Below are 24,920 nucleotides of genomic sequence, written 5' to 3' on the forward strand. Positions count from 1 at the left end.
TGACTGACGGTGGTTTTTTTTAAAGATTTTATTTATTTATTTGACAGAGATCACAAGTAGGCAGAGAGGCAGGCAGAGAGAGAGGAGGAAGCAGGCTCCCCGCTGAGCAGAGAGCCTGATGTGGGGCTCCATCTCAGGACCCTGAGATCATGACCTGAGCCGAAGGCAGAGGCTTTAACCCACTGAGGTGCCAAGGTGCCCACTGATGGTGTTTTTGAGTTCAACTATGTCTTTGTGGATATTCTGACTGCTGGATCTGTCCATTTCTCATAGAGTGGTGCTGAAGCTTCCAACAATAAAATGGCATTATCTATTTCTTCTCTCAATTCCATCAGTTTTCACCCCACCTAACTTCACACTGTAATGTTAGGCATGTGCAAGTTAAGGATTGAGGTCTTCTTGGAGAACTGACCCCTTTATCATTATGTAATGCACCCAATCATCCCTGATAATTTCTCTTTCTCTGAAGCCTTCTCTGTTTGAAACATAGCTGCTCTTGCTTTCTTTTGATTAGCATTAACATGGCAAACCCTTCTCTATCCCTTTACTTTTAATCCTTCTGTATAAAGTGGATTTCCTGTAGGCAACGTATAATTGGGTATTGTCTTTTAATCCATTCTGATAATCTCAGTCTAAATGACTTACTTAGACTGTTGACATCAAAGTGATTATTGATATAGTGAATTAATAGCTATCATATTTCTTACTGTTTTTTATTTGTTACCCTTGTTTTCTGTTCTTAGTTTTGTCTTCAACTCTCTTTCTGCCTTTTGTGTTTTTTTTTAATTTTTATCTATTTTTAAAATTTCTTTTCAGTGTTCCAGAATTCATTGTTTATGCACCACACCCAGTGCTCCAGACAATACGTGCCCTCCACAATACCCACCACCAGGCTCACTCAACCCCCTACCCCTTTCCCCTCCAAAATCCTCAGTTAGTTCCTCAGAGTCCACAGTCTCCCATGGTTCATCTCCACCTCCGATTTCCCCCAACTCCCTTTTCCTCTCCATCTCCCATGTCCTCCGTGTTATTCCTTATGCTCCACAAATAAGCCAAACTGTATGATAATTGACTCTCTCTGCTTGACTTATTTCACTCAGCATAATCTCCTCCAGTCCCGTCCATGTTGAAACAAAAGTTGGGTATTCATCCTTTCTGATGGAGGCATAATACTTCATAGTTATATGGACCACATCTCCTTTATCCATTCGTCTGTTGAAGGGCATCTTGGCTCTTTCCACAATTTGGCTACTGTGGCCATTGCTGCTATGAACATTGGGGTACAGATGGCCCTTTTCACTACATCTGTATCTTTGGGGTTAAATACCCAGTCGTGCAATTGCAGGGTCGTACGGTAGCTCTATTTTTAATTTCTTAAGGAATCTCCACACTGTTTTCCAAAGTGGCTGCACCAACTTGAATTCCCACCAACAGTGTAAGAGGGTTCCCCTTTCTCCACATCCTCTCCAACACACGTTGTTTACTGTCTTGTTCATTTTTGCCATTCTCACTGGTGTAAGATGGTATCTCAATGTGGTTTTGATTTGAATTTCCCTGATGGCTAGTGATGATGAACATTTTTTCATGTGTCTGTTAGCCATTTGTATGTCTCCATTAAGTGAACATTTTATATCATCCCACTTTCTCTTAGCATAGCTTTTCTTTGCCTATCAATTAGATCTTTTTAAAAATTTTTGAGTGGTTTCCCTAGAGTTTGAAATAGACATTTACAACTAATTCATGTCCACTTTCAAACAACACTACACCACCTCAGTGGTAGTACAAGTACCTTATAATAACAAAGTATTCCTAGGTTCTCCTTCCCATCCCTTATGTCATAGCTGTTATTCATTTCAGGTATCTATAAGATACAATTGTCAAATATATTATTGCTGATACTGCTTTAAATACACTGCTGTTAGTTTTTAATTTATCTTCACTTATCCCTTTTATTATGCTCTCCTTTTCTTTATATAAATCTGAATTTCTTACCTGTATCACTTTCCTTCTCTTTTAAGAACCTCAGGGATGCCTGGGTGGCTGAGTAGGTTAAGCTTCTGCCTTCGGCTTAGGTCATGATCCTAGGGTCCTGGGATAGAGCCCTGCATCAGGCTTCTTGCTCAGTGGGGACGCTGCTTTTCTCTCTGTTTGCTGTTTCCCCTGCTTGTGCTTTCTCTCTCTGACAAGTAAATAAATAAAATCTTTAAAAAAGAACTCTTAGTATTTTTTAAAAGACTTCATTTATCTATGTGAGAAAGACCATGCCTGAGTTGGAGAGAGGGACAGAAGAAAAGGGAGAAGCAGGCTCTCCACTGAGCAGGGAGCCCATTATGGGACTTGATCCCAGGACCCTGGGATCACGACCTGAGCTAAAGGCAGACACTTAACCGACTGAGCCACCCAGGCATCCCAAGTACTTCTTTTGATATTTCTTGCAAGGCACGTCTACTAGCAACAAATTCTCTCAAGTTCTGTTTGTCTGGGAAAGTCTGTATTTCCCCTTCATTTTTAAAGGACAACTTCACAAGGTACAGAATTCTAGGTTGATGGCTTTTCTCTCAACCCTTAAATATTTCATTCCATTCTTCTTGCTTACACACTTTCTGAGAAGTTAGATGTAATTCTTATATTGTTCCTTTATAAACAAGCTATTTTTTCCCTCTAGTTTCTTTCAAGATTTTTTTTCTTTCTGCATTTTGAATATGCCTAGATGTAGTCCTTGTTGCTTTTTTAAATCAAGTTTTGTAATTTGGACTGTAGGATGATTCTCTGTAATGGTGCATTTATTTCTATTTCATCTACCCTGACATCTAGAAGAACTCTGAGTATCCACAGCAATAATAAGTCATAATGAAGTTGCCATGTATACTCAACAAAACAGGATTCCTACATATAAATATTGATAAGAGTTTTTTCTTTCATTTCATCTCTGGTTTTTCAGATTCTGTTTTATTTACTGTTATAAATGCCTAAGTCAAATTAGTTTGGTGGTCTGGGTAGTATCTGCTTAGAGAACATGATATCTAACTAAAGATTCCAATGTTTACATTTTATACAGAAGGACATGTTATCCTTTGCAGTATTAGTTCCTTCCTGGATCTGCCTCACGAAGAAAAGGTAAGAACTTTAGTCTTAGTTTAATTCATGAACCAACACGTACTAAATAACCATTTCTCTGTGCTAGATATGACAAAAGACAGAACAAGACATGACTCCCTACTCTTGAGTCATATATAATACTATTGAATCTTTCTTTTTTAAGATTTTATTTGTTAATTTGATAGAGAGAGAGAATGAGAGAGAGCAAGCATGAGAGGAAGAAGGTCAGAGGGAGAAGCAGACTCCCCAGTGAGCAGGGAGCCCCATGCAGGACTCAATCCTGGGACTCCAGGATCATGACCTGAGCTGGAGGCAGTCACTCAACCAACTGAGCCATCCAGGCACCCAATACTTTTGAATCTTAAGAGTACTCTTATCTTGATGGGCACCAAGAAATGTATAGAATTGTTGAATCATTAAATGGCACACCTTAAACTAATATAACATTGTATGCTAACTATACTTAAAATAAAAACAGAAACAAGAAACAAGCTATGTGCCAAATAACAATGGTTTAGTGGTGAAAAGAGAGGATGAGTGAGGGAGGGAGCCCGCCATCGGCTGCTTTAGGTCATCTTCATGTTTTCACCTACTTGAGAGAATTTATGCAGAATCCCAGAGCTTAAAAGGGTTCACACATCGTCTAGTCCTCTGTAGTCAGTTTATATAGCTTATATATCTTCACAGAAGGAGATTCTATAACTTTTCCTTCCAAGTCTAATCTAGTGTCCAACCATTATAAATAAGTCATGGGGATGAAAAGTACCGTATAGGGAATACAGTCAACAACGCTGTAATGACTTTTGAGGATGACAGATGGCAGCCATGATTATCGTGGTGAGCACCGTGTAATGTACAGAGTTGTCTAATCAGTGTGTTGTACACTTGTAACTAACATAACATTGTGTGTCAACTATACCTCAATTTCAAAGAAAGAAACTCTTCCTTACATCTAGGCTAAATCCTCCTTGTAATTCAAACATGTTTTATGCTCTTTTTAGTGTTAATGCAATGTAAATGTCACCAGTCTTATTCATAACCATTTAAATATGCATTTTTGTGCGAATGTGGATATACAAATATAGCTACATATGTTATAAAGACTCAACACTAATTAAAGGTTGCAGCAGCGAAGCACTGTTTTACCCTAGGCTTATTTCCCTTTACATTCATATTTCAAATCCAAAAAGCAAGCAAATAGCAATTTTTTTGCTTTGGGATTATAGGCAGTGACATATGGTTACATAGATGAGGATTGGATTCCTTGCAGAGTGTCACAGACTGGTTACTGTTTCAAACATTATTTCATTTGATCCCTAGAATTTTCTTTTTGTTTCCAGGAACAAATCAGAGTTTTATAATGTTCAGATGTTTAGCTTTAGTATGATTGTCTCCACTTTGCCCAGGGGAAATCAGAGACTGGCTTGCCTAGGAGCACACAGACAGGTAGTGACTAAGCTGGGATTAGAACCAGGCTTCTGATCCTCAAATCCAATATTCCTCCCTTATATATAACCCTCCCTGCTATCAAATAGAAAACGACGTTCAGGGGTGCCTGGGTGGCTCAGTGGGTTAAAGCCTCTGACTTCAGCTCGGGTCGTGATCCCAGGATCCTAGGATCGAGCCCCACATCGGGCTCTCCGCTTGGTGTGGAGCCTGTTCCCTCCTCTCTCTCTGCCTGCCTCTCTGCCTGCTTGTGATCTCTGTTTGTCGAATAAATAAATAAATAACATCTAGAAAAAAAAAAAAAGTTCAAACTCACCAAGCACAGAGTTTCATTTATCAACAGCTGTAACCGGCCTACAGTCAAGGCGTGTTGTGAGAGGAACAAAAGCGAGTAACATTCTTGAGCCATGTATAGGTGGAAAGTTACCTGTTTTCTCTGAATTGCGATGATTATCATATTCCATTATTAATTTTAAGACCTAAAAATATGACCCAAAGCCTATAGTTTTGTAAATGGACTTTCCATAAACTGGCAAACAAGACCTTTACATTTAGAGGAAAATCTTAAAAACAAAGCTGTAACATAATATTGAATTAGACTTAAAGCATTTTTACCAACTTAAAAGCAAAGGCTTTAATCACTTAATTGAAATTCTTCTATATTCAATCTCATTTCAACGTTTTCTGGATGTGGACAATGTATTTTTCCACTTCATACATGGCTGCCTATTTACAAATATACAACAGAGGGGCGCCTGGGCAGCTCAGTGGGTTAAGCCTCTGCCTTCTGCTCAGGTCATGGTCCCAGGGTCCTGGGATCGAGCCCCGCATCGGGCTCTCTGCTCAGCAGGGAGCTGCTTCCCCCTCTCTCTCTGTCTGCCTCTCTGCCTACTTGTGATCTCTCTCTGTCAAATGAATAAATAAAATCTTTAAAAAAACAAAACAAATATACAGCAGAGTCTGGTTATAGGAGGCCTCGCCTCTGCACAGACCAGTATGTACCATGAATGAAGCCAATTACAGTTATAGATTACAACTGCAACCAAAATCTAATAGGTCAGTCTATACGGAAGGTGTTAATTATTTTCTTTATCAATCATTCATAATTAATAATTATTTAATTATAAATATACCTATATTAGTAACTAATAATTAACAATTAATAATTATTTAAAAGATGCTCCATGTAATAAAAATATTCTAAGAGATAAGATAGTCAAAATCTGGCCACCAAAAGAGAGATCATTCATATGATAATATACACAGGTCTACAGGAAAAAAAAAGTCTTTGAGCAGTGTTTTTCTTTTTCTTTTTTTTTTTAAAGATTTTACTAATTTATTTAACAGACAGAGATCACAAGCAGGCAGAGGCAGGCAGAGAGAGAGAGGGGGAAGCAGGTTCCCCGCTGAGCAGAGAGCCCAATGCTGGGCTCGATCCCAGGACCCTGGGATCATGACCTGAGCCGAAGGCAGAGGCTTTAACCCACTGAGCCACCCAGGCACCCCTGAGCAGTGTTTTTCTAAGTACAGGTCGTAACCCACTTTAGGGTCATAAAGTCCATTTAAGGGTGGTGACTGTATTTTCATTAAGAAAAGGTAATAGAGTGGAATGAAATGCAGCACAACAGACTAGACAATAGCAGTGTGCAGAGCACTGGGTTAGGTCAAGTATCTGTGTGTGAATGATACTGAAACGTGTTCAGAATGCACGTGCAGGTATTTTATCTGTTTACTGGATCATGAAGTAAAATGTATTTCTTACTGTAGATATGGCACATAAGTAGAGAAACACTTGCCTTAGAGACAAATCCCATCCCAAGGCCGAGAAAGAGCTTTTGGATGCCAAGATGTTCTTGACCAGCTATGAGACAGGAAGAAGTAGGAGAAGGCAGATTTCCCCCTGGTTTTCTAAGAACAACTTGAGGGAGCTGAGTCAGAAAGCCAAGAAATGTAGGAGGAATTGTGTCTTGGTTAGAGTCTAAATGAGTAGGAGACTCGTAGGATAACTCCCAAGCTGCCAGAATTCTAGCCACACAAATGCTCTAGGTAGATGATCCAGGAAGAAGTCATGTTGATCTGGGATCATCAGAGAAAGAAAGGGAACATGCTCGAAGGGGACGCTGGCGCAGAGCCAGCTCCCCAGTTGGCAAAACTAGGGTTCTACACTTGAGGATAACACACAACTTGAAGGAACATACCAATCAAAGAACAAAATAGCCAGGGCTATCTCTGGATAAAATTTTAGGCTGGAAAGTTTTGCCAGCCTCCCCTTTGGTCCTTACCTTTCATCTCTGCTCCCTCCTGCTCCTGATTCCACTCTGCCTTGGCCTCCCCAAAACCCCTCCTCCTAAGGCTTTTCCTTCATCTGCTCATTTTATAATCCTCAACTAAAGGCACTGTTAATCCTCACATAAATGAGAAATTGCTAAAGACATAAGATCTTTCCTCTCCCAGGGATATGTGCAGATTAGCAGACACCAGGGAGAGGGACGACATCTTGTACAGACGTCCACACCATTCACTCATACGCTTGGCTCATTAGTGGTTAATGGTTTTGCTCAAGATTGGATTTTGATCAGCATATACTTATTGCAAGGGATATGTTTTGTTGTTGTTCTCTAGAAATTGAAGCAGCTGCTTGTCTGGCGTGCTCATTCTTTAGAAATTATTCAAGTAATCTATATAGAAGACAAGCAATTGGTGCTTACTGCCTCCATCGATGGCTCAGTAAGGTATGGACCTTCATATTGTGAACTTAGGGTTTTGAGCATGAGAAGTCAAAATTTGGGTCTAAAGTTCAAGTACATATCGTGAATACACTCTTGATTGGGTAATTAAAATAAATAAATACATGAACAAATAGTTGCATGCACAAAGGGCTTTGAAAAGATGGCCATGGTTTGGAATTCTTTTCCATGCCCAAGGAGATGAGATGCCCTGCTCATCTACACTAGAAGTATAACAAATACTTAATTAAAAGTGTTTTCTGTTGCATGGAGCACTGGGTGGGGTGCAAAAATAATGAATACTGTTATGCTGAAAAAAAAATTAAAAAATTTAAAAAAAAAAAAAAAGGTAACATAAATGTTAAAAAAAATAAATAAAAGGTAACATAAACACATCCAGAAGTTCACTCTTAGAAAATGTTAACAAAATAAAAAAAATCTAAACTAGACAAAAAAGAGAATGTATTAATATGAATCACTAGAAATAAAAACTTGTGGTAAATTTTGAAAAAAATAAAAATAATAAAGTCACAAAAAAAAAAAAAAAAAGTGTTTTCTGGTGGACTCGTTTAGAAGAGTTAAGCAAGATGATTATCTCAGAGAGATAGACCCACACCCAGGGAAGGCCACCGGAGACACAGGGTCAAAAGTCACAAAGAAAATAGTAGCAAAGTACTACTTAATGCTGAGAAAAATGGGAGTGAGCTAACGTTTTCACAGACAATGGGACTGATTTTGCAAAGTCTACTTGTTTCTCATCACCTGGATAATGCTAAGGTTACACACACAAAATGCTGAACACACACACACACACACACACACACCCATTGACAAAGAGAAAGGAAACGTCACGACACTTTGTGAGACCAATTGCTGCATCTTAAAATGGCTCAAAATCATGGTAATGAATTATCCTCATGGGAGAATAAAGTCAGGAATGATCGAGAGAGGTAGAGAGACTTCAAAGTGTCTTGGAGAGCTCATAGTGAAGGCAAAAGGAAGGAGTATCTGGTGTTGTATAAAAAAACCCTGTGTGGACCTGAGACTGATCTGGATCTTCGCCTTGAAAGAGAACAGCCACCAACGGACTGTAAGTGAAAGACTGAGATCATCTGATTTACATTTTTTAAAAAAATAACATGTAGGGAATGGATTTCAGAGCAGCAAGGTGGGAGCAGAGAGAACAGTTTGAAGTCTGTGCTGACGGCAGTGGCCTGGACTGGGGCAGTCCCAACCGTGCCGCAAGGAAATAATCTGGGTCCGAGAACTGTCTAAGAGGTAAAATGTGGGAGACAGAGACTTTAACTGAAAGGGGAGGTAAGCGACAGATGTCGAGAATATCTCCTGGCTTGTACAACTCAGTGAATGTTGGTACCATTTGGGAAGAGAGGGGGCGCCCAAAGAGGAAGATATTTTGAGTGTGGAAGAGTGAAGGTCAACTCGTAGAAATGTTGAGTTAGAGGTGAGTCTGTGGGGGTGAGGTCAACCTGGGGTCCAATAGAGCTTGTCCTCAGCCAGAAAGGGAATCTGTTGTTTTATTCATAGGAAAAGTTAAGGACATGACATTTCATTATTATAGATGGTTTTCACGACTCTGTCCCTTGGGTCTCTGTTCCAGCTTATTTTCAGCTACCTGTCAGCAGAAGTGCTAATTGGGGATGGTAGCACAAGCACGTACACACACACACACACACACACACCCCACATGTCACATGTGCACACAGTCCCGTTGTTAAAAGCAGTCCCTTCTCAGACCAGTCACCCTTGGCACGGAGAAATCACTTTCAAGATTACTTCAAGTGAAGATCTCCCTGGATACGCAGCTCAGAAAAAGTAGCTCTATGAAGAGCTCCCTCAGAGACGGTTCTCTTCATAACTAAGCTCCGTCCTTTCGCGAACACTATCTGCCGCTCTCTAGCAGGATAGGCAATTTTAACACTAAATCTTTCTCGTCAAAGAGATGATGATTTTATACGAGGAAAAACTGTAATAAAGGCTTAGCTCTTGGACAGATGCTGGAAGGGGTGAAGATCTGTATCTGAGGCACAGGAAATCAGGCTGTGAGGCAGGACCGATCGTCTAGGAGAAGTCCACATGCCAGAGCAAATGCCACAAGACCAAGGAGAGCAGAAGCTGCTTCAGGTCTGGCCAAGAACACGGGGAGTTTGGAGTTGTCCTGAGATAGTCCTTACCCTCTAACTTCCATGCTGGAAGGGCTGCTCCATTTCACTTTGGTCAAGGCTCTAGCAAGGGCACAGTGTTGATAGAGTGTTGGGGAATTCAAATATGTAGGGGATATCAAGTGTTTATGCTACATTCTTAGGATGCTGTCAGATGTGAGCAGTGCTGGCTGGATCCCTCTGCTGTCTCCTCCTCAACGGCTGCCCCCTTGACCTGCGAAAACACTTGGACTTTGTGGAATTACCTCTTAACTCATTTAGCTTGTCCTCCTCGTGGGTTATGATGACTGTGTCCATTGTTTGCTACTCTGAGGTTGAAATCAAGATATAAAGATCTTCAACATAGCGTTTTGTCTTTCTTTGAGACCTAGAGCACATACTCCTGCAAACAACATTCTGTAGTACTTTAAAGCAAGTAGCCTGCTAGAGGGACCTCATACACTGAACCGATGGAGAAATAATGAATACAGATGGGAGCCATTTCTTCTGCCATTTAAGAGCTCAGTCCTAAGAAATTAGTATGGTGTTTCCTTAATAATAGGAGTTTTGAACAGAGGTTGAGAGGATGTTGGTAATAGGAAAAGAGTCTGTATGAAACCCATCCCACAAGTTCTTCTGACATGGATACGGAGGTAAACAGCTGAGATGTAGCTCACTCAAAGGCCTAATTCAGCTAATATCCAGCCAGCATGGGTTCTGATCACCTTGAATGAGCAGGGTTATTCTAGGAAATTTCTGTTCCTTGAATGGGTTTCATAAGTACAGATTCAAGTTGACAGTTCCTAAAATTGTTGTAGATTAGAATTCTAACTAAAAAAAATGGATCTGCTCTGATTAGTTTCATGTATTTAATAGGAAGAGTCCTAGAATCAAGCTCCAAGTCCCTATGTATCAGTGAAAAATCCATATAAATGATCCAATAAACAGAACAACTTCCAGTGAATTCCAGTCACTTTCTTCTCCCTACCTTTGCCTCTCCTCAGGCTCTGGCATGCCTTCAGTGGTCATTACTGTGGGTATTTTGGACAGCGAAGAATGTTTGAACTATCACAATCAAGTGATTTCATTTTGCCGTGTGATGTTAACGAATATCCGGTAGAAATAAAAGAAGAAAACAAGTTCACAGAGAAGAAGCAAAAATATGAATGTCCTCTGGTATTTGACCGGCAAAAGTAAGACCATTGTTTTTGTTTTTTGTTTTGTTTTGTGTTGTATTTTTTTTATTTTTTTAAAGATTTTATTTATTTATTTATTTATTTATTTATTTATTTATTTGACACAGAGAGAGAGATCACAAGTAGGCAGAGAGGCAGGCAGAGCGGGAGGGAGAAGCAGGCTCCCCGCTGAGCAGAGAGCCTGATGCAGGGCTGGATCCCAGGATCCTGAGATCATGACCTGAGCCGAAGGTGGAGGTTTAACCCACTGAGCCACCCAGGTGCCCCATGTTGTGTTGTTTTTAGATGAACAGACAAGAATTAAACTCTTATGCTACTGTGACACTGGGCTAAATGTGGAGAATTCAAAGGTGAACAGTCCAAGGCTTTTCAATAATGTCACAGTCCAGGGGAGGGGAGAAATATGGAAACAAAAAACTACAATTCAATATAATGGTGCTTCTAAGAAAATTTAATTCTTAAGATAATCACAGAGGAATTAGGGGATGTAACCAAACAAAGAGGACCAAAGAGGCAATTTTGGTATTCTTTGCTTAGTTGAATCCTATTTAAGGAAAAGCACTAATTAATGAGACACTGTGATACATCATCAAGTTTTTCAAGACTTGGCAGTTCAGTGAGCCAACAAAGAAGACATGGTAGGAAATAGAGCAAGGAAAGTTTATAGAGGCCAAATCACAACGGGCTCTTGGTATGGGCCAACATAAGGATTTTAAACTTTAGAGAAATCACAAAAGAATACACAGAAAAAGGTCTGAAGAAAAGGATAGTGAGTTTGGTTTTGGACAGGTTTAAGTCTAAATGCTTGTGGGGACATCCAAGTGGAGATATTTAATGAGCATTAAGATAGACCCACCTGGCTGCCAAAAAGAAAGCCACAAGCAAGTGCTTGAGAAAAAAATAGGAGACATGAGGTGACAATCCTATAGGTTACTTTGTAAGGAAGTCAGTCAGCTCTAAATTTGAACAAGAGTGTGACTCATGCGTCTCAGGGACACAAGAGTTGCTTAAAGGCTTTTTTGGAGGTGGAGGACAGTTCCCCAGGAGGAAGTAGGGAATTGGTGGAAGGTGTTTTGTTGTTTTGTAATGTTCAGTTCTGGTTTTGAGTGATTGGATCTTTGTCATAATGGAAGAGATCAGTGCTCATTTGAGTTTAACATCAGCAAAGCCTGGTGGATAACCTCAGGGGACCAGTCCTACGTGGACTGGCAACATGGAATAAATCAGCACTGGGAAAACTGACTAGATGAGCCCAAAGTGGGAAGAATCAAAGGGGATTATCTAAAATAAAGTCCTTTAGGAAAATCCCAAGTGGTTCAAAGCTGGAGAGACTCAGTGCCATCATCTAGTCCAACAGCTGGTAGAATAAAAAGGAAGAGAAACTAAGAGTCACGGTCCACATAGAATTTGGATTAAGACAGGACCGGTTTGAGAAAAATCAACAAGGATTCCAAGTGACTGCCAAACCCCGCTGAAGAGCTCAAGGCTAGCCAGCAAGAGCCCTGGAGAAGAAGTCTTGCCAAAACGTGAGAGGTGATGTCATAGACCCAAGACTCATCAAGATGTGGTAAAGTTCACCAAGCAAAGTTGGTCATTCTCCCTTGGGTAATTGCTGAGCCTTGACCACAACCATCTGTCTTAGTACTCAAAATTGTATATTCTAATTTGGTCATATGCATCTCCTTCACTAACTCTGTGAGTTCCTTGAAGATTAAGACCATGTTCTGTACATCTTTCTATACCCAGGTCTTAGCTTAATGCTAAGCACACCATAGGCACGCCTGAGGTATTCGAGTGAGCAAATAGGGAGTGACTTAAGGGCAGCCATAGCATCATCAGGACTGGTGCCATGGGAACCAGAGAACCGGGGACCCAAAGAAAGAAGGATGTAATGGATATTTGTTTAGTAGGCAGAGGATAAAAGATGTGGGTATGCGCTGAACAGTTTTCTTTGTTTCTTTTTATGCAGATGGAAAAAAATGAGCTCAATGTCTTTGCTTTTCAAACGTACACCTCCCAAGGCCTTTGAAGTGGATCACGACTTTAAGTTTTTCAAGTCTCTTTCTTCTCCCAAGGTAGCCATGAAACAAATGAACAAAAAAAAAAATCCCAAACAAACAAGAGAAAGCTCTTGGCTTTTGTTTTCCTGAATTTGGATCTCCCCAGTGTATTAGCTTTCTATTGCTGCTCTTAGGAATTACTACGTACTTGGTGGTTTAAACACCACAAACTAATTACCTTACAGTTCTGTGTGTCAAAAGTCTGACCTGGGTGTGCCTGGGCTAAAATTAAGATGTTGCCGGAGCTCTGTTCCTTTTCTGGAAGCTCTAAGGGGGCGAATCTCATTGCTTTAGTTTGTGGCCCTCTTCCTTTGTCTTCAAAGCCAAAAATTATGGTTTCTCCCTGACGGTTTCCCGGGGGTCACAAGTCTCCAACCCAGTGGGAAATGTTCTCTGCTTTTAAGGATGCCTGTGATTAGATTGGGCCCCCCTGGAAAATCCATCTCCAGGTTCCTGACCTTAATCACATTTTGCCAAGTGACCTTTTGCCGACTGAGGCCGTGTAGTCATAGGCTGGGGGTAGGGAAGTAGCGTGTGGACATCTCTGGTTGCCATGATTCTGCCTATCACAGACTGACACACATCAATGCAGATTTAAGGGAGAAATGGATCCCACTATTCATTCTATTTCTAATATTCCTAAAGAGTATATATAGCACGAGCCGATTTCTTCAAGATCTTCCACACAATAAACCAAATTTAACCTTTCTGAACATATCTCCCATTATTAACTTACTGTTGCCCTACCCTCTACAAATCAGGCTAGTTGTTTCCTGAGCATTCCTGTCTTCTGTCCCTTAGTTCGCCTGAGCTGTCCTTGCCACATCCAAGGCTTTCTCTGCCTGTCAAGTCCATCCTACCTTTGTAACTGATGAAGGATTAGTGTCTAGAATACAAAAGAATTCCTAAGAAATCAATAAGAAAAAAAGACAGTTCAATTTAAAAAATGGTAAAATACTTGAATAAATCACAAAAGGAAAAAAATTGCCAGTAAGCACATGATGAAATGCTCAGCCTCATTGGTAAAAGGTGGAAATTCACATCAATAACATTAGGAGGTGCCATTTTACACCCAGCAGATTGGCAAATATCAGAAAGTCTGAGTCTACCAAGGGCCAGTGTGCATTTGGCACAATCAGAACACTAATCTGGTGGTGGAAGTTGTGTAAATTGCTTGAAGCACTTGGGAAAACAATTTAACATTAACCAGTGAAGTCGAAAATAGGTATAGCCCACTAGAGATATCCCCTAGGGAAACTCTTAAACACGGGCTTAGGAGACGGGTACAAGGATGCTCAGAGCAGTATTCTGTAATAGCAAAAACCGGAAAGCAGCCTAAGTGCTCATGAACGGTGTAATCAGTACATAATTATAACACATTTATAGATTAGGATACTATGGAGCTGTGAACATAAATGGACCAAATAATACTCTCCTATATGGATAATAGTCTGACACATGCTACTGAATGAAAGAGTGTGCTTAAGAACACGTATGTAGTGGTGGGGAGGGTATGGGCTATAGTGAGCGCTGTGAATGGTGTAAGACTGATGACTCACAGACATGTGTCCCTGAAACCAATAATATATTGTATGTTAATTTAAAATATACCTACATGTAATTATCATTTATATAAAAGTCAAAGAGAGGCAAAACTAAAAATATTGCTAAAAATCATAAAAGATAAAAGTATATAAATAAAAGCAAGACAATTAAAAATACAAAATTCAAGACAGTCATTACATTTAAGGGCAGATGAAAAGGACTGAGAACCTCAAAGCTGACGGTATTGTTTCAACATGTAAAACTGAGCAGTGGGTCCACGGGTGTTCATTCTGTCATTATTCTTTTACACTATCAACTTCATATTTGATAAATACTTTTTTCCAAACGGAACAATTTCCATAACCCCCACCTTTCGGTGCAGATGGCACTGGGCTGCTCCCAGAGGGCAGGAGCACAGACGGGAGAGGGACCAGGATGTGGAGTGTGACAGACTTAGGTTTAATCTTAGATAAATTATTGTATCTCTTTCCTCATTGGAAAGCCCTTCAAAGTGTTGTTGTGAGGATTAATTGAGAAAAAGGTACACCTGTTACATCCCAGATACTCAACAAATGTTAATACCGCATTCCCCAACAACCCCTGTCTCTCCTGCCTTGTGTCTTCCAGCATATTCATTTCCTGTGTTCTCTAGTGAACCAGAATATTTGTATACTCACTGTACTGCCTACCCACCACTGAGTCCTAAGTTCTTTATGGCCAAAGACATAGGCATAGCACATAACAGATACAAAATTTTGTTGAATAGGATTGAAATAGCACATCCTAAAAATAAAGATTGGCATAGATTTTCAATATCCTCTTCCAATTTGAAAACAAGAAACAATCTTCCAAAGTGATTTAACTGAAGCATTAAATACATTCGGGGAACTATGGAGCAAAGTTTTAAAGCTCTTGAAACAAGTGCCCCAAGGATCTCCTTCTCCTTTGGACACCTTTGTCTTCTCAAGTGGTTGGTAAAATAGCAAAACTTTAATGCTAAAGTTGAGTTAAAACACCTTTTTCTTAGGAATCTCTGATTTTTACCAGAATCTTGTTTTGCCCATTCATTCTCTTTTTCAATTGTATAAAATGTATTCATTTCCTTCGTTTTGACGTACCATTATCAGTAATAATAATAATACTACAGTAACAAATCTTGCATATGAATAACACTGTGCTATTATGTTTTTTTTTTCATTTGATCTTCATAAATAGTCAATAGAGGAAGAACTTGCCCAAGATCATTCAGTTAATAAGCAGCAGAGTCAGGATTTGAACCCAGGAATTTTGCTGCTGATGGAGTGTGCCCTCTGCGTTAAACATTCACTCCTGTGTTTTGCAGATTCGAAGACGTGCCTTAGAAGGATTCCTGACAGAAAACCGGGAGGCAGGGGTTATTTTTGGTTCTCTGCCTATATACAGGGTGAGTTGGAGGTTTTGAAGACTATGGTGGTTTAGAACACAGTGGGGAATCTGACGTCTCATCCCTGACCCTGGGCTACCAAACAAGGCTGAAGAAAATCACATCGCCAAGCCAACTGCTGCTCCTATGAGCATGCTGATCCCAAAGAAGTCTACAGTTCTCTGTGTCCATGGCCTTGATCCCTTGTCTCTGCCATTCCACATTGACCACCACAGGAAACTAGTTCAGACTCTATCCTGGTTTTTCATCACCTACGGCATAAAATTCAAACACTTTTAGCCCAGCCTACAAACCTTCCATAATCTGGCTTCTGCCTTTACTGTCTAACCTCATTTTCTACCATTTTCCCCCACGTACCTCACACTGCAGCCAGGCCACACTACGGGCCTTTCCCGAAGCATCATTTCTCTTCCCTCTTCTGTGACTTTGCCTGTGCCGTCTCCCTGCCCGGAATTTCTTCCTCCTTAGTCACCCTTCCAGTTTCCACTCCAGATAATCTCTGTCAAATTAAAGAACTAATTTGATTGGGGCGCCTTGGTAGCTCAGTGGGTTAAAGCCTCTGCCTTTGGCTCAGGTCATGATCTCAGGGTCCTGGGATCGAGCCCCGAGTCAGGCTCTCTGTTCGGTGGGGAGCCTGCATCCCTTTCTCTCTCTCTGCCTGCCTCTCTGCCTACTTGTGATCTCTGTCTGTCAAATGAATAAAAAAATAAAAAGTAAAAAAAAAACTAATTTGACCAGGAATAATAAACTGAAGATGAAATTGTAATTAATAAATCTTAATTTATTATTTCTTAAAATGTTCTTTCTCTCTCCCAAGAGCGTGTTCATTATAACAGGAGCTAACACTTAAGCTGTAGGTGATGAGAAGGACAAATTGTCAGAAAGGACTAGTGGGCATCTGGGAAGGAGGGCATGTTTTAAAGCAGTTGGAACTTTTTCCCCCTATTTCCCACCCCTGAACTCACATTATAGAAGTAATTGCCTGAATTATGTCCTACTAACTCTTTACTTATGGCTTCTAGGTACAAAGCCCCACCAGCCTGAGATTCCTTCCACTCATTGGTTCAGAAGCACAAAGGGAATCTGCAAACAGCATTCCAGGGAAAAAGAAGGGAGGTCATGTTCAACATGATAAAGTGAGTACCCAGAATTCCAGAGTGCATCCCCTTTCTGTCTGGATTGTTAATTAATTGCTTTGTTCCCAGAGACATGCTGGGCCTAAAATTATCTCAGTTCATACTCTCGTCATGAATATTCCAGGATGCATGCATTTTAGCTTAGTGAGATGGAAATCATGAGTTTGCTGAATGGAGAGAAAAATCGAATAGGACCTCCTAACCTGACAAGTGAAACGTCTCCAGAGGTAATTTAAGACTTGGACTCACGGCCTACTTTTAAAAGCTAGGCCATGTGACATCACATCTCTGCAGGCTGTTTGACATCCTTGTGCCTGCAGGATAGAGCCATGATATCAGTAAGATTCTGACTCACCGGCCAAGTCAAGTTTCTTCATGTATTAAGAAGAGTAGCTAACATACAATGCTTTAGAGTTTACGGAGCATTTTCACAAGTGATTGCCTTCATTTTCACAATAATTGCAAAGGAAAAAAACTGGGAAAAAGTGCAGCCTAACCAGAGGGTAAGTGACTTGCCAAGGATCCCACGAGAATGAAGTGGTAAGCTGAGATGGACTGTGACTCTCGATTTCCTGCTCATCCTGTTAAACCATGCGGCCTAGAAAGTTCAAATGCTGTCACTCTGCTCATTCTAGGAAGCTGGTATGGGCCCAACCTAACCTGTGGCCATTCATCCCATCGTTAAAATAGATCAAACCTTAAGAGGAGAAGGTCTAATATACGGTACTTTTTAGACGCCTCTGTCCCATGAAATCAGTTCTTACTGCCTATGCCTGACAGAATAACAGATAACAATCACAGCTACCACAACAAAAAGCTGCTTTATTTAATTATATAGAAAACTTGAGGGCGCCTGGGTGGCTCAGTGGGTTAGGCCGCTGCCTTCGGCTCGGGTCATGATCTCGGGGTCCTGGGATCGAGTCCCGCATCGGGCTCTCTGCTCAGCGGAGAGCCTGCTTCCTCCTCTCTCTCTCTCTCTCTGCCTGCCTCTCTGCCTACTTGTGATCTCTCTCTGTGAAATAAATAAATAAAATCTTTAAAAAAAAAAAAAAAAGAAAACTTGACTGTCATTCTGTCCTCAAGGACATAATGAGAGTATGAATGATTCCTCTTAATCCTCAACTCTACTAAGAATTTTTGGCAAAAGAACAATTTTTTATAAAATAATATATTTTTAATTGTTTTGAGTGATGAATGAAACACAGTGGTATAAATATTTCAAAACTAACAGATTGTCAAAAAAGTGTTTTGGGTTTTCTTTCTATTTTTTTTTTTTTTTTGCCTGTATTTGCATTCTTATTTGTTTTGCCTCATTGGGTATTAAGTATACTTTACATTCTCTAAGTACAAACCAAGTGACAGAAAGAAGATGGCCAGGTATGTCTGAAATGCCAGGGGGAAGACAAAAATGGAATTAAAAATGAATCGTGGTTACTGTACATAATGAACAGTGTACACTGAGATCATCAGGAACTGATTACGGTATGATTAGTTTTATCAAAGCATGAAATATAATAAAGTATTTGCCCAAAAGCAAAGGAATTTTTTATAGAGCTGCTGTTTTAATAGATGCTTAAACTCTGGGAGCTCATTAACCACACAAGAAGGACAAAGAAAGTAGACGTCTCCATTTGCTGACGGAAAAGGGACCACAAAACCATAATTAAAAATTCTCCTTCTGGTTTAATGAAGAGTTAAATGTAGTCAGGGATTAAAATCTCTCCATTAGAATGCTTCCAAAATAAAAACTAGGTCATATTCAGGAAAATTATGCACCTCAAAAGATAACAATAAATTCTGGAAACTATCATAGATTAAAGGACCACTGTGTCGACTCTCTGCAATTGTAGGACCCTGTCCAGCCTAAGTGGGGAAATCGTGGGGGAAGCAAAATCTAGAAATATACACTAAATGCCAATTTTCATGAAAAGCACCTCCAGGAACCTGGGCATAAATTTACCTCAGAAAGTTTAGTGTTCAAATTCTAATTTTGTGAAGCACACATGTACAGAATACCTTGAAATCCCTACTATGTGCCTTACACTGTGCTAGGCACCAAGAAGCCATTCATAAATCAAGGTGCTCACAGTATAGAGGAGAGAAAGATCTCTGAGCAAGGAGTCCCAAAACAGGTCACTTAATGTCTTTGCCATTATCTTTAAATAATAGCAATGCTGATTCCAACCGTTAATGTCTTTAAGGGGTTTGTGAATCGCTTTAGAATTAAACAAGTTACAAGATATTAACCATAGTACAGGAAAATATACATACAGTTGACCCTTGGACAACACAGGTTTAAACTGCGAGGATCCCCTTATATGCAGATTTTTTCAAGAAATATAGTACAGTTCTTAAGTGTATTTTCCTGATGATTTTCTGAATAATATTTTCCTTTCTCCAGCTTACTTTATTGTAAGAATATGGCATCCGTACTAATCAACTGTACATTACTGGTAAGGCTTTTAGTCAGCAGTAGGCTGTTGGTAGTGAAGTATGGGGGAGTCAAAAGTGATACATGGCCTTCCTGCTGTATGGGGGGTTGCTTAAGGGTCAACTGTAGTTCCGTTTCAGTTTACATGTGGGAAGAGAATGGGAAAACATGAACTTTGTGATGTGCTCCATTTACAAAACTGTGAGAACATATCCAATAATAGAAAAATGATTACATGGAAGGTGGTATACAGGATAGCATATTCTAGTTTTTTGAAGAGTAACAGAAAAACTCACAATTTTATTTCAGGTGCAAGGTGATATAAACTATAACATTGATATTGCTGGTGAAAATGGCTAACATTTGTTTTTAAATTAGTGTCACGGCTACAAAACCAAACGTTCCATATGTATTCTTTCAATCAATCTTCATAATGTGGAGGTAGTTATGATTACATTCCCATTTTATATTCAAGAACACTGAAGCATAAAAGATAAGTATTTAAGATCCCCAGAGAAGTAAATCACAGAGCTGGGATCTATGCACACCAGGTTGACTTCAGAGCCCGGACAGAGTCTACAAATAACACTGAAGGACTTTCCCTTAGCACCACTCTCTGTCCCCCCACCGAAGTTCATTTTTCTTCATCTCTCCTGTCACTACTTGTCATTATGTTCTGGAAAAACTCATTTGTTTGTAATGATTCTTTCCCACTAGAATGTAAGATTCACCAAGGCAGGTACTTTGACTTATTCTTGGCTGGAATTCCAGCGTTTAGAACAGACTGACACAGAGACGACACACGCTCAAAACATCTGCTGAATGGAAGAATGAATGAGACCAAAGAAGTGGAAGGAGGGTGCGGGAGGAGGTGAGGGAGAATGGGCATAGAGAATTGAAGAGAGAGACATGAGTGCACTTGGGAAATTGCATCAGTTGGTGCAGACTGATGTGGGGGGCTGAGTTTCCCACCTTGTGTCTCAGAGGGAAAGAGCCAGGGTTACCTGTAAGTGTTCAAGCCAAGGAGACCTTTACGTGGTGGAATTTGGACCTTGGGGTTCATTCTCTCTTTTTCTTTACCTTGAACTCTCTGTATTTCCTTTCCCCGTTTTCATCTTTTCTTCTTCCCTATAATAGGCCATAAAATCAAATCGACGTATGCTATAAATACTAGTTGAATATTATGGACAAAATTTCTGAATTTTTAGACTAAAGGAGTTTAACTTTTTATAGTTCTGTGTTCCAAAAATAACCAATTCAAAACTCATTTTCAGGTCTCATTTGTGGGATAATCAACATTATCAGCATTATCTTAATTTCATTTTCCTGTAAGTCAATGGATTCTGAAGATATTAACATAGAACATCTCTGTGCCTTACAACAACCTAGCAAACTTTTCTAATATGCTTTGTTTTAACCAAACCTGTATAGACTGGGCAGTTGAGTCCCAGTATGGATAACTGCCCAGTCAAGTAGTTCGTCTAAAGCTTATGCTCTTCTATCACATCCTTCTGGAACTCCATATTTTTATCCTGGAGGCACACAGGATAGTTAAGTAAATAATGATGCTTTCTTACTCAGAAGATTAAAATCCTTACAAAAATTGTGGTGCAACTTGACCCTGAAAAATTGTATTTGTCATATAATGTCAGTTACTAACCATCATGCCCTTTATTTCACAGGTATCACGGAGGAAAAGTCTGAAAAGACATTTAGTCCCACAGATAAATCTGGCTTCTTCCTTCTTCCCATCCATCCCCAAGTGAATAGAGGAAAATTGGAAGTGGCTGCTGTGTCCAGAGCTGCACGAAGAATGGCAAGATCTGAATGATACTCCAGTCTTTATTTCAGGATGAACGTGAGGGTCCACCAGACGCTGTCACCCATAGCTCCACCCTCGTGCCATCCTATCCGTGGAGAAGGTTACTCAAGGAACTCAGCTCCAAGCAAGCAAGCCGCAAGCAGCCAGGTGTGCAGTTTCTTTCCTACATGGAAATCCACTTAACAGATAGGCAATGTTTCTTGTTTACTATCAGTCAAATGACACACAGGGAAACAAAGAAAATCAATAGCATTCGTAGGTCTAAAACTACACGGTTATCAATGACTAGCTTTTTGCCTCCTCTATCCCCAACCTGTGTTCACCCTAATTCATCACCAGAATTCTTATCCAAATAATGTGCAGTGAAGAGGCAAGATGCTGTGCATTATGCAAAGAAAATTATTAAAAAGAAAACTGTGCCAAGCAAGCCTCTAGCGTTTTGTCTTCTTCATTTAGGGAAATGTCATGTGCAAGAAAATGTTCAGAGTTTCTTAGATAAAGTTAGAAGTTATTTACATATCCTCTAGGAATGACTCCAGACAAAAAAGAATTTGAATGGTTATATGAGCTTTCTTTTATTAATTCTTTTATTAATTGATTTTAGCGATTTGGCCAAATGATTCATTTTACCAATGGGTATTCATGTATTTTTACTTTTTTTTTTTGTATTTTTGTATTTGTATGAAAGCATCTAAATTTGATCAACAGAAAATGAGCTTTTTGAAAGATAGGTTAATTGATTGATCTGAGAGAAAGAGAATAAGTAAGGGGGGTGGGGCAGAGGGAGAGACTCTTCAAGCAGCCTCCTTGCTGAGCTCCACGCCAGGGGCGGAGCTCCATCTCACCATCCTGAGATCATGACCTGAGGGAAACTAAAAGTAAGATGCTTAACAGTCTGAGCCACCAGGTGCCCAAATAAATGAGATTTTTAAATAAGTCAAAGGCATGAGGAAAGTATCAGAACTGAAGTCTGTAGATTCACTGACCCAAGCCTCTTTGGGAAATGATTCAAATGATGAAAGTGAGTCCATGTCAAGGGTTATATGCACCCAAAGCACCAGGACTCAGTAAGAAAAAACAGGGGTCCCTTAGTGTTTGACTCTGCCTTTCCATTCTGAAAGGGTTCTATAATTCTTCAAATCCCAACAACTTTGGAAAAATAAATTTTTTATTCACATAAACTTCATTTACATTTATTTTTACTTTCCTTCTAGGCAGGCGCTAATTTTGGGTGCTGGTAGGAACATGATCATTTCTCCTACTAATTTTCTTTTTCTTTTAACTTTCTACTTCATGTATTTTTTTTTAAGATTTTATTTATTTATTTATTTATTAGACAGAGAGGGAACACAAGCATGGGAGAAGGGCGGAGGGAGAAGTAAACTCCCTACTGAACGAGGAGCCCGATATGGGACTCGATCCCATGACCCCGGGATCATAACCTAAACTGAAGGCAGACGCTTCACTGACTGAGCCACCCAGGTGCCCCTTCTTCATGTATTTTAATTACATAAGAAACTAAAGTTCCAAGAGAAAATATTGAACATTATGGTTTTTAATTATTAAAAATAATTTGAATTATTTACTCAAATGAAAGAAGAGACTCTAGAAAAACAGCATAGTTATGGAAAATTAGTACCTATCAATACTAAGCAAACCAAAAGATCCCTTTTTAAAAATTGAGGTATAAATGACATATGTATGACATTATATCAGTTTCAGGTGTACAATGTAATGATCTGATATTAATATTTACTGCAAAATGGTCACCACAATAAGTCTGTTTAATATCTGTCAACATACATAGTTACAAAATTTCTTTTTTTGTGTGTGTGTGATGGGGACATGTAAAATCTACTCTCTTAGCAACCGTCAAATATGCAATACAGTATTATTAACTATAGTTGCCATGCTGTCCATTGCATTAACAGGACTTCTCTTACAACTAACCGGAGGTTTGTACCTTTCGACCCTACTTTATCCACCTTGCCGCGAAGAATTTTAAAGAATTCTAAAAGCAAGAAAGAAAAGTTCCAAGTTTATGAAAATGATTCCATTTCCCTCCTTGTAATCTCATTGTAAAAAAAGGTCATTGTATCCCTAGGCATGGATTTCCTAAAATAAGACCATTCTGAATAGCCTGCCATATACTCAATCCCCTTAACATGGCACTCAAGACCGAAAGTTTGCATTCCCTTCCCTTTTTAACTGAGGAATTCTCTCAAACCTCTTTTAATACATGTACATTTTCTTGAACTTAAGATTTAAAAAATATATTTCAACATTTCTGCATATTATATAATAAGTGATTTCATTTTAGTATGTTGCTGAAATGGCACTATAATTATAACAATATAATTTTTATGACACATGTATTTAAAAATTTTATCTTACTTTTCATTTATCCAATGATGGGTTAAGAAAATGTTAATAAAATTGTTAATAAAATTGTTAATAAAATGTTAAAAATTGTTAATAAAATAATTGTTAATAAAAATAATCATTTAAGAAATTGTTAATAAATTAAGAATATTTCGTTACACCATGTTTGGTGTGGAACATTTAAAATGTTTACTAAAATATAGGTAATGATTTCTGCTTCCCGTAATGGTAGACAAGGTAATTTGGGCCAATCACTCCCACTGAGGTTGACTAGAAAACATGGACAAGATATAAAAAGAAATGTTAATGAAGGCATCCGAATGCAAATAAGGTGGTAAAGCATGAACATGCCAGGTACCCCTGGGAGACTGAAGCTCCGGTAGGTGAGCCCAGCTTTTGAGGACAATTTTCCCACATGCAAGCATGTGCTATTTCCAGAAGGGAAGAGAAGCTGAGAAGCTGAAGTGGTAATTAGGGCCAAGGGGACAGGGAATGGAATCCAGGCCTCATTGAGGGGTTAAGCCCTGTCAGTTCGGTTGAGGCCCCAAAGAACTACATCCTAGAAATATGGGTGACACAAAGGTAGACAGATCTTTACCGAGGACTACAGTTCACCGTCCAACTATTCCAATTCCTGAAATTGGACTAAGGTAGTCCTAATTTGGTAGATCCCCCAGGAGCTGCAGAAGCAAGGGTAAAATACTGTGGGAAAAGATGACATCATTTCAAGCCTTCAATTATATCTTCATTATTCCAATTATATGTCTGACACACTATGAAAAAATGACTAGTTACACGAGACAAAACAAGAAGAACTGACAGAAAAAGCAGGTAATAGAAACAAGCACACTTTATTACTTTTTTGATCTTTTTTTAAAAGATTTCATCTATTTATTTGACAGACAGAGGTCACAAGTAGGCAGAGAGGCAGGCAGAGAGAGGAGGAAGCAGGCTCCCTGCTGAGCAGAGAGCCCGATATGGGGCTCGATCCCAGGACCCTGGGATCACGACCCGAGCCAAAGGCAGAGGCTTTAACCCACTGAGCCACCCAGGTGCCCGGAAAAAAACACACTTTAAAATAATTGTTCTTGCTCTATTGGAGATAGAACACAAGATTTAGAATTCAGCAGAGAATTGGAATGTGTTGATAAGAATCAAATTGAAAATTCTGGACCCCCAAAATAGTTACCAATATTAAAAATTCAGTCAAAGGTTATAATGACAAAATAGGTCAACTGAAGAGAACATCAGTGAGCTAAAAAATAGGTGGTAGGTATATAGATATTTGTTATGGAATTCTTTCAAATTCTCTGAAAATTTTCAAAGAATTTTTAAAGATTTTATTTATTTTCAGAGAGAGCACACACAAGCAGGGGGAGGGAGAAGTAGCCTCCCTGCTGAGCAAGAAGCCCAGATGGGACACTGGATCCCAGGACCCTGTGATTGTGACCTGAGCCAAAGGTAGACACTTAACTGACTGAGCCACCCAGGCGCC

The 24,920-nt window shown here is 39.5% G+C and overlaps 1 protein-coding gene across 3 annotated transcripts in view; it reads left to right on the top strand.

The window, feature by feature from the left end:
* WDR64 (WD repeat domain 64) overlaps positions 1–21,461 on the top strand; it is a 139,513-nt gene extending 118,052 nt beyond the window's left edge. For all 3 annotated transcript variants that reach the window (XM_047703881.1, XM_047703882.1, XM_047703884.1), the window contains 7 exons: positions 3,059–3,117; positions 7,168–7,277; positions 10,435–10,623; positions 12,596–12,701; positions 15,574–15,654; positions 16,677–16,790; positions 20,904–21,461. In XM_047703881.1, the coding sequence (XP_047559837.1) occupies positions 3,059–3,117; positions 7,168–7,277; positions 10,435–10,623; positions 12,596–12,701; positions 15,574–15,654; positions 16,677–16,790; positions 20,904–20,987 (743 nt within the window). In that variant the 3' untranslated portion in view covers positions 20,988–21,461. The remainder of the gene's footprint in view (positions 1–3,058; positions 3,118–7,167; positions 7,278–10,434; positions 10,624–12,595; positions 12,702–15,573; positions 15,655–16,676; positions 16,791–20,903) is intronic.
* The last annotated feature ends 3,459 nt before the right edge of the window (positions 21,462–24,920 follow it).

Source organism: Lutra lutra, chromosome 15 (genome assembly GCF_902655055.1).
Source record: "Lutra lutra chromosome 15, mLutLut1.2, whole genome shotgun sequence".
Lineage (NCBI taxonomy): Eukaryota > Metazoa > Chordata > Mammalia > Carnivora > Mustelidae > Lutra > Lutra lutra.